Below are 15,921 nucleotides of genomic sequence, written 5' to 3' on the forward strand. Positions count from 1 at the left end.
CTGAAGTAGAATTTGAAACTAGTCTACCTTAACTCCAGAACCCATGATTCCTATTTCTGAAATCGTCAAATACAATTATGTCCATTGAGATTTGGGAGTATAATTCCATGTAGGTTTATTAACAAAGATGTATGTACATCATAAACAAAAAATAAATGCAGTTGGCCTTCTGTTTTTGTAGGTTCTGCATCTGTGGATTCAACCAACTGTGAATCAAAAATATTTTTTTAAAAAATTTCCTGGGGGGCCTCCCTGGTGGCGCAGTGGTTGAGAGTCCGCCTGCTGATGCAGGGGATACGGGTTCGTGCCCCGGTCTGGGAGGATCCCATATGCCGCGGAGCGGCTGGGCCCGTGAGCCATGGCCGCTGGGCCTGCGCATCCAGAGCCTGTGCTCCGCAACGGGAGAGGCCGCAACAGTGAGAGGCCCACATACCGCAAAAAGAAAAAAAAAAAAAAAAAAAAAAATTTCCTGGGAATTCCATGGTGGTCCAGTGGTTAGGACTCTGCACTTTCACTGCCAAGGGCCCGGGTTCAATCCCTGGTCGGGGAACTGAGATCCCACAAGCCATGCAGCATGGCCAAAAAAAAGAAATAAAATTTAAAAAAAAATTTTTTTCCAGAAATCTCTAAAAAGGAAAATTTGAATTTGCCATGTGTGACAATTATTTACATAGTGTTTACGTTGTATCAGGTATTATAAGTAATCTAGAGATGGTTGAAAGCATACAGGAGGATGTATGTAGGTTATATGCAAATTATGCACCATTTTGTATGACACTCGAGCATCCGTGGATTTTGGTATCCTCGGAGCCAATCCCTTGGATATACTGAGGGACAACTGACTGTACACATAAAGTCTAATTGGACCACATGTTGGGTCACTTTTTTTTTTTCAGGTGGATTATGAATATAAAAGGTCACATACAACAATTCACAAATATATTAAATTTAGAGTCTAGATACTAGACCACTATATAAACTTTGTGTTTCTACTTATTGAATCCTAAATGCTTAAGAGATAGATATGTCTCACAGAAGGTGCTTTTAGCTTTCTACGAAAGAAGTGAGTTGATACTTCAGTCATAAAAAACAGCTTGTGGCAGAGTAAAAATTAATAATTGTAATGCTCCTGATTCCCTCATGGGTCTTTCTGCAGCATCCTTATTGCTTCTTTTCCTTTTTTTTCTCCTTCATTTTTTTTTTAGTGAAAGTAAACTGCTGTCTTTCAACATACATATTTTCTGAGAGAAATATTATAGATTGCTATTCCCTTCTGGCTCAGACTCAATCTTCCTATCCTTTCGACTTCTTTATTTATTTTTGAGGGGGAGCTGCATTGGGTCTTTGTTGCTGCACACGGGCTTTCTCTAGTTGCAGCAAGCAGGGGCTACTCTTCATTGCGGTGCAGTCTCTTGTTGTGGAGCATGGGCTCTAGGCATGCAGGCTTCAGGAGTTGTGGGTTATGGGCTCTAGAGCACAGGCTCAGTAGTTGTGGTGCACAGGCTTAGTTGCTTCGTGGCATGTGGGATCTTCCCGGACCAGGGCTTGAACCCATGTCCCCTGCATTGGCAGGCGGATTCTTAACCAGGGATCCCTTGACTTCTTTTAGAACACTTTTAGCTTTGATACCTAGAGCACTGGGCTAAGAAGTCTAGCTTCTGATTCTACTTCAATCATGAATGGGTAGGAAAGGTAAAAATAGTATTATTTCTTTCTGAGAATATTTTGGGAAAATTTAAAAATAATGTCTGAAGCTTATTGAAGTTTTTTGTAAGCGGTCTTTTCTAATAACAAGTCTCAGTATTTTCTTTTTATTTATATATTGGAGGAATTTTAAGTGTTACTGTGGCATCTTAGAGCTTTTATTAACCTAGGCAGCTTCTTGTTGCTATGCATGGGTTTACAAATTCTGGCTGGTCTCAGAAGTATGGAATCCTGAATTTATCAATCTTGGAAGCTTGTAGTCAAGTCTCTTTTCAGAACCAGTGGAACCAAGCTATTTGCCAAGATACCAGAAGGCCTACCTAATATATGTATTAGAATCAGGTTGATGAGCTGCTAATAGAATAGTATCTACTTTTTCCATAGCCTTTGAGTTATGTGTACTTTATTATTTTTCCCTCATGTTCAGTTTGATAAAGAATGGTTTGAGTCATCTTCAGTGCATTTTTATTTTATATTCTTGAATAGTTGAACTTGTATTTTGAGAATGGGATTTCCTTTCAAATAATTTTATTATAATTTTTATCATAGTTTTGTTTTTTCTTCTAGTTTCTTTAGAACAATATAAAATAAAAATATTGTCCTAAAGATCTGTTTTAATACCTTTTTTTTTAACCTTTTCACCAACATTTTCATTTGATCTGATATTCTAGGCCTCCACATCTTAAGTCATTTAATTTTAGTTCTGCTCACAAAATTAATGTACATCTATATACAGTGTATAGAGTCAGTCAAAAGCCTATACATTTTAGAAATTAAATGCTATTGCAAACTATGGGATTACTCTTGGACACAGAATCATAGTATTTTTTACAACAAGAGGGGTATTATCTTGTCCAACCTCATTTTACAGATAGTTTAAAGCATGCAAGTTTGTAATATTAGTACAATTCTTTACTTTGTATCTTTTTGAAATAGGATGTGAGCTGCAATGAAATTCAAACAATCCCTTCCCAAATTGGTAATTTGGAGGCCTTGCGAGACCTTAATGTAAGAAGAAATCACTTAGTACGTTTGCCTGAAGGTAAGAAATTGTGAAACAGTTTTTTTTTGTTTTGTTTTGTTTCTTGCCTTTTTATTTTAAAGATCTCTCAGACTGATGGGCACTTCAAAAATGTATAAAAGTTACAGCCAGTATTTGAGATGTAATGGTTTCTTTAATATGTGCTATCTGTTCTGATGTGGATTTTAAAAGCTAGACTCTTCAGTGAAAAGCTCCAATAACTATTGAACAGTGATTGTAATTTGAGATCCTGTTAACTGATATAATCAATAACTCAGGGTCAGGGCACTGGAAATTTCAGTTGGCATAACTACTTAGGAGAAACATAACATGTTTTTGATAAGGGGATAGTTTAGTATAATGAAAACATTCCTGCAGTTAGCACTGACGGACTTAAAATGGACTTGATTTGAATTTAATAATTTTATCCTTCACTGGAAATGTTCAGATAGAGGCTAATTAACTGTGTGGAGGTGATGTGTAAAATGAATAATGAATGGAGTGAGAGACTGCACTAGGAGACTGGTTGTCTTAGGCTGACTATAAGTTCTGGTACATGTATTTGAATGATAAAAATGATTAAACAAATTAATTAAGTATAATTGATCAATTGTTCAAAAATATAAATTCATGAAAGAGAAAGCTATAAGAGAAGGTGAAAATGGTGAAAATCATTATTTTATTAAATCAGAATAAATTTTTCTTTAATTTTATTATGTAAAATTTAATATCTAAATGAGAGCAATGAATCACCCAGCTACATCAGTCATTAGCTCATGGAAGTTCTTGTTTCAGCTATACTCCCATCCTCTTTCTCTTGCTCTGTCCTCTAGATGAGCTTGAAACAACTTCCAGAAATTCATCTATAAATATTTCAGAATGTCTGTCTCAAAGATAAGGAATCTTTAGAAGATGTTTTCATGACAGTGATTATCTAGGTTCTTCTACAAAATACGACTTCTAATGTACAGTAAATATTGAATTAACTAATGATGCTTTTGCTTCATTGTAGAATCCAGATGTTTATACCAATTTGATCCTGTATGATACTGAGTTCTAATATACTAGTGTGTGTAGCTTTGACATTTTTTGATCCCGAGTAAGCGTCTCAGAAAGTGACTTTTCCATTTCACTTTTATACATTTACTGCAGCCATACTACCCAAAATCCTGCATATCTTTCCCCTCAGTAGGCTTGTCCTGTAACCTTTATACCTTTTATCTTCAGAGCCTTCCTCATTTCCTCCTGGTTCTGCCTTCTACCACCTCAGCAGTAGGAATGCAGGCCATTAGCAGTACCAACCAAAATCATGACTGACATATAACTCAAAATTTCTATCAGGATTACCCCTCTACTCAGGACCCACCTACTGTGGTTGATCTTTAAAGGCTTACTAATGCAATAATACTGACTTAATATGAAATTAAATAATCAAAACAATTGGGGTTTTGGTGAAAATGAAAATCCAGGATTTCAGATGATGATTGCAGTCTGATAGTTTTATCATCTAATTTATTTCTCTATCTTATTTTGAATGCATATTACCAAGAAAATTGCCACACAGATAGTTTCAAATGTTTTTTTGTAGACTTATCTTGTAATCTCAGCATACTCAGTTAAACTGAGATGGCAGGAAAGCTTCATCCAACACCTACACAAGTTAGTGTGGAAGTTCATGTTCCTTGGTGATCTCTAACATATTACAGTTTGGTAGATAAAGATATTACATCTTTTGTTATATTGTCATTTTGATTTTAAATTAATTTTAATTTTTATCAAATACATTATTCAAAAAGTCAAATAGTAATAAAAAGCTTAGAATAAATAATAGCATTCTCCTGCCTCAGCCATTCCTCTCTCCAGTTTCAATGGCCAGAAGCATATACCTTCAAGTTCTTTGACTCTTTCCACTACTATTTGCTGACACATTTCTAAATGATCTGCTTTTACAGCTATTGCTGGATTTATCAACTTTGACATCTTGTTTTTATTGTTGTTTTTCTAGAGTTAGTAAGTCCTTTTTAAAAAAATTTACTTAGCTTTTTATGTACCTGTGGCTAATTCCTCCCTCTTTTTCCAGCAGCCTTATTAGTCAAACCAATCAGATTATGTATCTTTCTTTTTTTCCCCTGAATATCTCCCTCATTGAAACTTTTTTCTTTCTCTTCCAGTCTAGACTGGTTGTTCTCTGTTATTTTCTGCCTAGCTTTTCTTCTTCTTTGCTGAACTCTTATTCCTCTTATTCCTGGACTTCATGTCTTCTTTCTTACTTTTTTTTTTTAATTTCAGCTTTATTGAGGTATAACTGACAAATAATTCCTCTTTCTAACTTTACTCCCTTGTTTTGCTAGAAGGGCATCTTCTAGTAGTTTCCTGAGAACAGGTCATAGGAAAACATTTTTTGAGATTTCACTTGAAAAGAAATATCTCTATTCTGTGTTCACCATTGATTAATAATTTGGTTATAAATTCTAGGTTGGAAATTATTTTGTCAAATGATTTTCAAGTCTTTTTTCGCTTTTAGCTTTCAATTTTAAAAATTAATGGTTGAGGGACTTCCCTGGCAGTCCAGGGGTTAAAACTTAACACTGCAGGAGGCATGGGTTCAGTCCCTGGTTGGGGCACTAAGATCCCACATGCTGCATGGCACGGCCAAAAAAAAAAATTTAATGGTTGAAAATTTGATGCCATTCCTAATTCCAGTCCATTGTTTGTTACCAGTTTTTTCCTCTGGAATATTTTAAGGTCTTCCCTTTTTTTTCCCTACTGCTCTGAAGTTTTATGATGATGTGCCATAGTATGAGTTGTTTTAATTCAATAAACTAGATACTTGGTGGGCTTCTATCTAAACCAGAGATTCACATCCTTCGTTCTGAGAAATTGTCTTATATCTCTTTTTTGATAATTTCCTGTCTTCTGATTTCTCTGTTTTCTCTTTCTAGAATTTTTGTGAATTCGATATTGGACACCTTTAATTGATCCTATGGTTTTCTTATCTTTTTTATTGTCCATTTCTTCATTTTGTTTAACCAGGTGGTAAACAGTTCCAACCATTTATACTCTAACCATTCCTCTGAATTTTTAATTTCTGCCATCTTATTTTTCATCTCTAAGAACCCTTGTTTTTCTCTGATTTTTTAAAAAAACATTCCTTTCTTGTTTCAGTAATTTGGTATTTTATCTCTCTGAAATTAGAGACATTAATTCTAGTTTTTCAAAGTTTTCTTTTATTTCCTATATATTACCTGTTTTTTCAGAGCTCTTTTTTTCGATTGGCTTGCGTGTTTTGATTTCTGTCTACATGTTGGAGGCTCTTCTAAATGTCTGTGGATCATGTACTGTCTGTATAGAGCTAATTAGAAATGCCAAGTATACTGGGCAGGAATTGTATAATAGTAGTTAAGCAGTAAGCTGGATATTTTAATGGGGGAAACTCCCTATCAATATCTAAAGCCCTTTTATATGGGACAATATAGTTTCTCTAGAGAAAGACGTTTTCCTTCTTCTACAGTGTTGTGTATGTTCCTAACTACTGCCAGTCAGGAGCTGGGGATGGGGTAAGGTTGGGGAGGAAAGTGCTAATGTCTGTGGTCAAGTTTGTAGACTTTTACTTAAATCCTCCATTTTCAGCAGGGGACTCATCCTGACTTTCCATTGTGCCTGCGGTCCTTGAGTTCAGAGCCTTTCAATTCAGCTCCTGTCATGATTGGACATACCTAGCTGCATGAGTTGGGATTGGGATTGAAGATCTAGGCATCTAACCTGTTCTTTATACAGATTATCATGTAATCCTTGTGTTATTCACACCTTTCTGTGGTATCAGACCTAGTTTCTAAGACTTTCTGTTGTTCTATAAGAGGTCAAACAGTTTGCTTTTCATCACTATTACCATCCCTAAGCAACTAGATTTCATTTTACGCCACTTTGCTGTATATCAGTTAATCACTAAGAAAGAATGGAGGTGAATACTTATGTTAAATCCATTATATTTAGCTAGAAGCTCCTGAAAAAAATTGTCTAGCTTTGAAATATCATTAATTGTTTATTTCTACCTTATCTCCCTGCAGAGCTAGCAGAGTTGCCTTTGATACGGTTAGACTTTTCGTGCAATAAAATTACAACAATCCCTGTTTGTTATCGGAATCTCAGGCACCTACAGATGATCACCCTAGATAATAATCCACTACAATCTCCTCCTGCACAGGTAAACCATAGTTGATTTGAAGTATGTTATGAACGTTTTTGACAAAAGATGAAGTTTAAAAGTTATAAGTTATAGGTATTTATCTTTTTTTTGGAAATTAAGTTCTTTTAAAATAAATTCACAACTTATATGTATTCTTTAGAAGCCTTGAATAACATAGGATGGAGGATAGGTAATATTCCAAAAATGTTCTTCCTTTCACTAAATTGACTTCTTTTTAATTTGAAGGCGTCTTCCTTAAAAGTTTTTTTCTGATAAAATTTGAGTTATTTCTTTCTAGTAAAACTTAAATGTAGACAATGTAAATGCTAAAGACAAAATACTCAGCTTACAGAACTAAAGATCATCAATGTATTTCTCATGACCATTGTTTTTGTACTTTCCTATCTTCTAAAATCTTAAGTTCCTCGTTTAGTCAGTTTGGTCATTTGTTTATCAGTGACTGAAATGAAACTACTTAATAAGGTAGCTTTACAAATAGATTCTAGACATTCTGTAGTCTAACAAGTGTTGACCAGCTTATATTTTTCACTGTAGCTTTCCTTACTCTGCAATTAATTGATGGTCTTGTACAAGCCTCTGTATGGCAACTGTTAAACTTTATGAGTAAACTTCATAACTATAGAAAGGTCTCATAATCCTAAAGAATTTGTGTGTTGACTGTGGGACAGAAGTCAGTAGGTAGCAACAGAAGTGTATATAACTTTTTTAATCATTTCCTGCTTTTCTCTCTTACAGGAAGTAGGATTGAAAACATAATTGTGCATGATTGTTGGATTCCTAAAAACAAAAGTTACCAATATAATCCATGGGGAGCAATGCTTTAAATCCCTGACTATGCCTAACCAATCAATATAAGTTTACTTGGTATTCTAACAGTGTTTATAATCATAAATTATTTATTTTATATGTTACTGAAACATTAGTGACTAGAAAACAAAAACCTACATTTATATCACTTAAATGCCTAAAGTAACAAATGATATAATGTTATAATCAGTACATTTTCAATATTACTGTATGTACTTGATAGAAATGCCTTCTATTTCCAATATATATTAAGTAAAAATGTATTTTTATTTTAAAAGGTGAGGGAACACATGTATTTCAGATGAGTAATAATTTGATTGTATTTATATGTTACTTTGTTTAGATATGTATAAAAGGCAAAATCCACATATTTAAATACCTGAACATACAGGCTTGTAAGATTGCTCCAGATCTGCCAGATTATGATAGGAGACCCATGGGTTTTGGCTCCTGGTGAGTATGTTGTATTCTTTTATTATTATATTCCATCTCACAGAGAATCAAATAAACTGAACCTTTAAATTTACCTGACTCTTTGTTTGACCAAAGGGAAATAACCTATTCTGACACAATTTTTCTCAGAATGCTTATGTTAAGTAAAAGTTGATTACGTAGATGTGACAAAGCATAGTCCTAAGTCAGGGTTTCTCAACCTCAGCACTGTTGATATTTTGAACTAGATAATTCTTCGTGGTGAGGAGCTGTCCTATACATTGGAAGGTGTTTAACAGCATCCCTGGCATCTGTAGCACCTTCCAAAGTGACAAACAAAAGTGTCTCCAGTAATTGCCAAATATCCTCTGAGGGGTCCCCAGTTGAAAACTACTGGTCTAAGTGACTTGAATACTAACCTTGGCTCTCCTGTTAACTAGCTCTGTGACTTAAGGCAAGTCGTTCAAACTTTTTGGGTTTCATTTTTCCCAGAGGGAGTGAAGGGCTTGGATTTGATGACCGTTAATGTCACTTCATGATCTTTTAAGTCTGGGAATTCCTCAGCTACATATAACACCTGAATTTTACAAAGTTACTTTTTGGCATTCCCAACCAATGGAACAATCTTAAGTAGCAGGTATTAAATTCAGAAGGCCTTTAAAGAGGCAAAATTGATGTCTCAGTGAAGGTGCAGTAATATTCATAGACTTTACTCAAAAGAGAACGCTTTAGGCCTTCTCTTGGAACTTGTCACATTTATGTAAAAGCACAGTCCTAACCTTCTTAGTGTCCTAGTCTAAAACAGGTTAACAAACTTCTATTTTGGTAGAGTTTCTAAAAGCAGGCATTAAAAATACAAAAATAATTTGAAGGAAAAAAAAACTGTAAAAAGCAGATGCATAGGGACTTCCCTGGTGGTCCAGTGGTTAGGACTTCGCACTTCTAGTGCAGGGGGCCTGGGTTCGATCCCTGGTCAGGGAACTAAGATCCCGCAGCTGTGTGGCGCAGCCAAAAAAAAAACAAAAACAAAATGGAAAAGCAGATGCATATTCAAAAGTTCAAGTAAGTGATAAACTCTGAAAGGGAGGAAGATTCTGTGTGAATGAGGCATAAGGGGGCTTCTCATTGGAGTGGCTTCTCTTGTTGCGCAGCAGGTGCTCTAGGCGCGCAGGCTTCAGTAGTTGCAGTGCATGGGCTCAGCCGCAACTGGAGAAAGCCCACGCACAGCAATGAAGACCCAACACAGCCAATAGATAGATAGATAGATAGATAGATAGATAAACCCTTTTAACTCTGAGAGGACTGAGAGCACGTATGTGGTGTTAAGGAGGACATAAAAGGTTTTGACAGATGGTAGGGATTAGGTCTTACATACAACGTGGTAATCTAGACTCTCTTAGAGAAAGGATTTTGGCAGTGGGGTTGGATATGAGGAGACCCAGACCACTAATACCAAGAATTTAAAATTTTCTCCATTATCTCCTTTTCATTTCTTTTTCCTCCTACCTCAGTTTATTGCTTATCACATGGAACTCTTGTTTCTTATTTATAGAAGAAAGTTTTGTTTTTCCTATTTAAATATTTCTAAAAGTTTCTACTCCTGTACTCTTAAAAAAGATGTACAACAAATAAAAGTAGGTTTTCTTTTATATATACACTAATTTATTTTCTCCCTTGGAGTTAGTAATCCTTGGGAAGGAAAAGTATTCCTCTCCTGAAATAGCAGAATAGGAACATTAAACTGCTACTGTTGCCTTTGAGGTTTGTGTGTAAGACATGAATAGTGATTACTGGGTATGTGTATATGAGGGTATGCCTGAAAAAACCAAGGAGGAAGCATCATTACCTGTATGAAGAGTGAGCTTTGGTTGCGGGCTGCAGTGCTAATTGCAGAATCTATTTCTCTCTGTGACTCTATCCTTAGTTTTGAAGACTAATTAGTCTTGGCCTAATTTTTTTTTAAATATAGCAACTTCATTATTTTACTTTAAAAACATATTAAGAAATCCAGGGAAGAGACTTGTGTGTATTTGCTGAGATACAGGAAGGCTTGAGTCAATAGAGAAACCTTTCCTAAATGGGAAGTCTAATTAGCATAAACATGTCATGTTTCTCTAAAGGAATTAGTAATTATAGATCTAATATATTACAATCCCTATAATAATCCCTAATTATGCTCCCTAGGTTCATCTGTCTTATGCATTTTCCATTTTTTCCAGAGTTATGTTACTTTATTTATATATATATATAAAAAACAAAAATATTTTCTTCAACTCCTCATGCACCAGCAAATGAGACATCGTACTTTCATGTCTTTCTCACTAAGGTACAGATTAGTCAGATTGCATTGTAGTTAGCAGTGCATTTATTCAAAATGCAGTCATGGAGTCAGAAGGCCTTAGTTCTAGCTCTGGATCTCTGTACTATTAGGCAGCTCACTTAACCTCTCTGAACCTTGGTTTCTTCAATGTGATCTTTACCCTGTTTATATTCTAACAGTAGCTGTGAGGACAAAATGACCTGTGTTTGAAAGTGCTTTGCTGACCATAAAGCCCTATATGAATATTAGGCATTAGAGTTATTAGCTGTCTACTGTGATCTTGGACAAATTTAGTCTAAGAGCCCTGTCTTGCTGAAGAGAATTTTTATTAATCCCGTAGCTCTTCAGGTATTCAGTACAAGTTACTGCTGTGGTAATTTCAGTCCTTAGTTGCAACTTTCTAACTACTTTTGTGTAGCATAAAAACAACACAGTCTTTCTTAAATCACTTTATAAAGGTCACAAATGTTTTTACTCATTTTCAGATGTAAATGTTTCCAACTCCTTTAGCAATTTACACTGTTGTGATAACTTTCTTATTTTATACAATGGCACATATTTTTAAAAATAGTGATCTAGGGCTTCCCTGGTGGCGCAGTGGTTGAGAGTCCGCCTGCCGATGCAGGGGACACGGGTTCGTGCCCCTATCCCGGAAGATCCCACATGCCGCGCAGCGGCTGGGCCCGCGAGCCATGGCCGCGGAGCCTGTGTGTCCGGAGCCTGTGCTCCGCAACGGGAGAGGCCACAGCAGTGAGAGGCCCGCGTACAGCAAAAAAAAAAAAAAAAAAAAAAAAAAAAAAATAGTGATCTAAAGTGAACTATGCCTTTTTGCTGTGATGATTTTAAGCACCTTTATTTTATAGACTAAGTATATTTATTTATGATGACGTGGCAGTGAGCCAAAACTAAGGAATGACTAAGCCACTGGTAAGAAAAGTCCTGCCTCTGTAACCCCACTAGTGGAATTAATTCTCTACAACAAGCCTGAGCTTGTGAAAGCAGTGGCCATCCTTTATTCATATTTATATTCTAAGCAGCTGGAAAACTGCCTGGTATTCAATAAATGTTTGGTGAACTAAACTCAAATGAAGCAGATTTAGTGACTCTCTCTTAAGGACACATTCTTCATAGAATGATAACTTTTATTTAATGCTTTGTGCAGGTCCTTAGCTTATATTTTCTCAAGTAATCTTTATAGCAACTCTGTGAGATAGGTGTTGTTAATCTTTCTTTTTTTTTTAACTTATGAGAAAACAGAGGTTGAAAGAGGTAAAACAGGTTAATTAAAGTCACATAGCTAAGAAATGGTGGTGCCAAGTTATCAGTCCAGATCTGTTAAATTATTTGAAAAAAGCCATATTTTAAACTCCTTACTGCACTATACTGATTCACAGTTCATTTCCCTGCCACACAGAGTAACATAAGCATTTGAATCCATTTTATGCTAGGTAGTTTAATAAAGAGCCTGGACTTTCTAACAGGACATAGCTGGAGCCTGGCTGGCACAACTCTTCCTGGCCTCACAAAGGCCATATTTATACATAGGGTGACCATCTGTCCTAGTTTACCTGTGACTAAGGGGTTTTCTGGAACACAGGACTTTAGTGCTAAAACCAGGAAAATCCTGAACAAACCTGGAGAGTTGGTTAACCTATGTCTCACTTTAATCTTATCAGTCTAATCTCTGAGGCAGAGCAAATATGTGGAGAAGCTAAAGGTAACTGAATAAAGAAGATAAAATGATAGCTTAATGCAAAGATTCTATTCTCTTTATGTTGCCCAGTTATAAAATAGCACAGTAAAATTAGGCTTACCTTGATTGGTCACTTCACAGAAAATACATTATATAAAACAGTATCCTCTAGAAATCTGAAAATCTTTACTTGAAAATTTTACATAATATTAAAAAGTACTGTTCAGTAAATCCTGAAATACATGTATTTCTTTTGGCATCTGCAAAAAAAAATTCTTTAAGTATGGCTTAAATACATATTTCATCAGAAAGCTTTTAAACTTAGGTACCTTGGCCTGACTTTGCTGTGATAAAACACACACAGTACCTGTCCTTAAGATCTGGACTCTAAAACAGGCATAAAAGCAGACATATCATGTAGATAGTACACATAAAACATTTTACTTAAATGCTAACAATTGGGAGATCTAGATGAAGGGCAAATAGATATCATTGTATTACTCTCCCAACTCTTGTGTATATATGAATGTTTTCAAGATAAGAAGTTGGGGGAGGGCTTCCCTGGTGGCGCAGTGGTTGAGAGTCTGCCTGCTGATGCAGGGGACACGGGTTCGTGTCCTGGTCTGGGAAGATCCCACATGCCGCGGAGCAGCTAGGCCCGTGAGCCATGGCCACTGAGCCTGCGTGTCTGGAGCCTGTGCTCCGCAATGGGAGAGGCCACAACAGTGAGAGGCCCGCATAACACACACACACACACACAAAAAAGAAGTTGGGGGAAATTCATTACTTCTTTTTAGAGAGAAGTAATTTTAGAATTATACTGAGACACTTATTTTGCTAAATGATCTTTGTAGTGGAGGGTAGGAAAATGAGTTAGATAGCTGGAAAATACCTATATTTTTGGATCTGTATAATCAGAGCATGTCTAGCACATTGGACAAATAGGTCTGTATATTACTAAATACATACAAAGTAAGATCTTTATCAGTAAAAATAAATGACAAGTTATAAAAATGTCTTACATTCACATAGGGTTTTTGTGTTCTTTTGTTTTTACTTAACACCTTTCACTTTATGTGAAGGCATATGAGTAAGAATGTTTAACCTCATTTTACAAAGGTTAAGTGACTTCTTTGAGCTAATAGTTGGTTAGATTATCTGTGAAGTCCAAATACATTGCTCTTTCCCTGTACCTTAGGTTCTGATTCATTGTGACAGCATGACACAATAATTTTTTTTTAAGTTATGTACACAAACTGTGTAAGAATACATGGAATACAAAATCCGATACCAGGGGCTTCCCTGGTGGCGCAGTGGTTGAGAGTCCGCCTGCCGATGCAGGGGACACGGGTTCGTGCCCCAGTCTGGGAAGATGCCACATGCCACGGAGCAGCTCGGCCCGTGAGCCATGGCCGCTGAGCCTGCGCATCCGGAGCCTGTGCTCCGCAATGGGAGAGGCCACAACAGTGAGAGGCCCGTTTATCGCAAAAAAAAAAAAAAAAAAAAATCCGATACCAGAAGCACACTACATATTTTAAATTTGTACCATTGAAAGTTGTTTTCACCCTAGGCAGTCTTATTAAATGAAATGCTAATAGACCAATGTTTAACAGAGTCTTTGTCATGTTTTAGACTTCAAATTAAGCTAACTTTTAAAACTATGTTTAAAAACAAGTAAAAACTTAAAGCTATAAACAAGTAAAAACTAAAGCTATAAAACTTTTAGAGGAAAATATGGAAGAATATCTTTGTGACTTGGGGTGGGCAGGGATTTCTGAGGACACAGAAACCAATAACCATTAAAAAAAATGATAAGCTAAATTTAATGAAAATTGAATACATCTATTTACGAAAAGAAAATATTAAGAAAACAATAGGCAAACCACAGACTGGGGGAAAATATTTACAAAATACAAATATGACAAAAGACTTGTATCCAGAATATCTAAAGAATACTTGCTTATACTTAATGTTAAAAAGACAAACAACCCGGATCTGGGAGAAGATGGCAGAAGAGTAAGACGCAGAGATCACCTTCCTCCCCACAGATACATCAGAAATACATCTACACGTGGAACTGCTCCTATAGAACACATACTGAGCACTGGCAGAAGACCTCAGACCTCCCAAAAGGCAAGAAACTCCCCACGTACCTGGGTAGGGCAAAAGAAAAAAGAAAAATCAGAGACAAAAGAATACGGATGGGACATGCACCAGTGGGAGGGAGCTGTGAAGGAGGAAAGGTTTCCACACACTAAGAAGCCCCTTCGTGGGCAGAGGGGGAAGCTTCGGAACTGCGGAGGAGAGCGCAGCAACGGGTGCGGAGGGCAAAGCAGAGAGATTCCCGCATGGAGGATTGGTGCCGACTGGCACTCACCAGCTCGAGAGGCTTGTCTGCTTACCTGCTGGGGCGGCTGGGAGCTGGTAGCTGAGGCTCGGGCTTCGCTCAGATCGCAGGGAGAGGACTGCAGTTGGCGGCGTGAACACAGCCTGAAGGGGGCTAGTGCACCACGGCTAGCTGGGAGGGACCCCGGGAAAAACTCTGGACCTGCCGAAGAGGCAAGAGACTTTTTCTTCCCTCTTTGTTTCCTGGTGTGTGAGGAGAGGGGATTAAGAGCACTGCTTAAAGGAGCTCCAGAGACGGGCACGAGCCGTGGCTATCAGCGCGGACCCCAGAGATGGGCATGAGACGCTAAGGCTGCTGCTGCCGCCACCAGGAAGCCTGTGTGTGAGCACAGGTCACTATCCCCACCTCCCCTCTCGGGAGCCTGTGCAGCCCGCCACTGCCAGGGCCCTGTGATCCAGGGATCCAAAGACAACTTCCCCGGGAGAACGCACAGTGTGCCTCGGGATTGTGCAACCTCATGCTGGCCTCTGCCGCCGCAGGCTCGCTTCGCATCTGTACCCCTCCCTCACCCCGGCCTGAGTGAGCCAGAGCCCCTGAATCCACTGCTCCTTTAAACCCGTCCTGTCTGAGCGAAGAACAGACGCCCTCAGGTGACCTACACGCAGAGGTGGGGACAAATCCAAAGCTGAACCCTGGGAGCTGTGAGAACAAAGAAGAGAAAGGGAAATCTCTCCCATCAGCCTCAGAAGCAGCGGATTAAAGCTGCACAATCTATTTGTTGTACCCTGCACCTGTGGAATACCTGAATAGACAATGAATCATCCCAAATTGAGGAGGTGGACTCTGGGAGCAAGATATATTATTTTTTCCCCTTTTCGTGTGTATGTGTGTGCTTCTGTGTGAGATTTTGTCTGTATAGTTTTCCTTTCACCATTTGTTGTAGGGTTCAGTCTGTCCATTCTTTTTTTTTGACTTTATTTAAAAATTTTTTTCATAATTATTTTTTATTTTAATAACTTTATTTTATTTTATCCTACTTTATTTTATTTTATTTTATCCTCTTTCTTTCTTTCGATTTTTTCTCCCTTTTATTCTGAGCCATGTGGATAAAAGGCTCTTGGTGCTCCAGCCAGGAGTCAGTGCTGTGCCTCTGAGGTGGGAGAGCCAACTTCAGGACACTGGCCCACAAGAGACCTCCCAGCTCCACATAATATCAAACAGCAAAAATCTCCCAGAGATCTCCATCTCAACACCAAGACCCAGCTTCACTCAATGACCAGCAAGCTACAGTGCTGGACGCCTTATGCCAAACAACTAGCAAGACAGGAACACAGCCCCATCCACTAGCAGAGAGGCTGCCTAAAATCATACGGCCACAGACACCCCAAAA

General features: G+C 37.5%; 1 protein-coding gene across 5 annotated transcripts in view; it reads left to right on the forward strand.

Annotated features, from left to right (window-relative positions):
* LRCH3 (leucine rich repeats and calponin homology domain containing 3) overlaps window positions 1-15,921 on the forward strand; it is a 129,046-nt gene that overhangs the window by 48,710 nt on the left and 64,415 nt on the right. For all 5 annotated transcript variants that reach the window (XM_081236087.1, XM_081236088.1, XM_081236084.1 and 2 more), the window contains exons 4-6: window positions 2,641-2,746; window positions 6,793-6,929; window positions 8,083-8,192. In XM_081236087.1, coding sequence (XP_081092213.1) covers window positions 2,641-2,746; window positions 6,793-6,929; window positions 8,083-8,192 — 353 coding nt within the window. The remainder of the gene's footprint in view (window positions 1-2,640; window positions 2,747-6,792; window positions 6,930-8,082; window positions 8,193-15,921) is intronic.

Source organism: Mesoplodon bidens, assembly GCF_964165515.1.
Source record: "Mesoplodon bidens genome assembly, chromosome: 5".
Classification (NCBI taxonomy): domain Eukaryota; kingdom Metazoa; phylum Chordata; class Mammalia; order Artiodactyla; family Ziphiidae; genus Mesoplodon; species Mesoplodon bidens.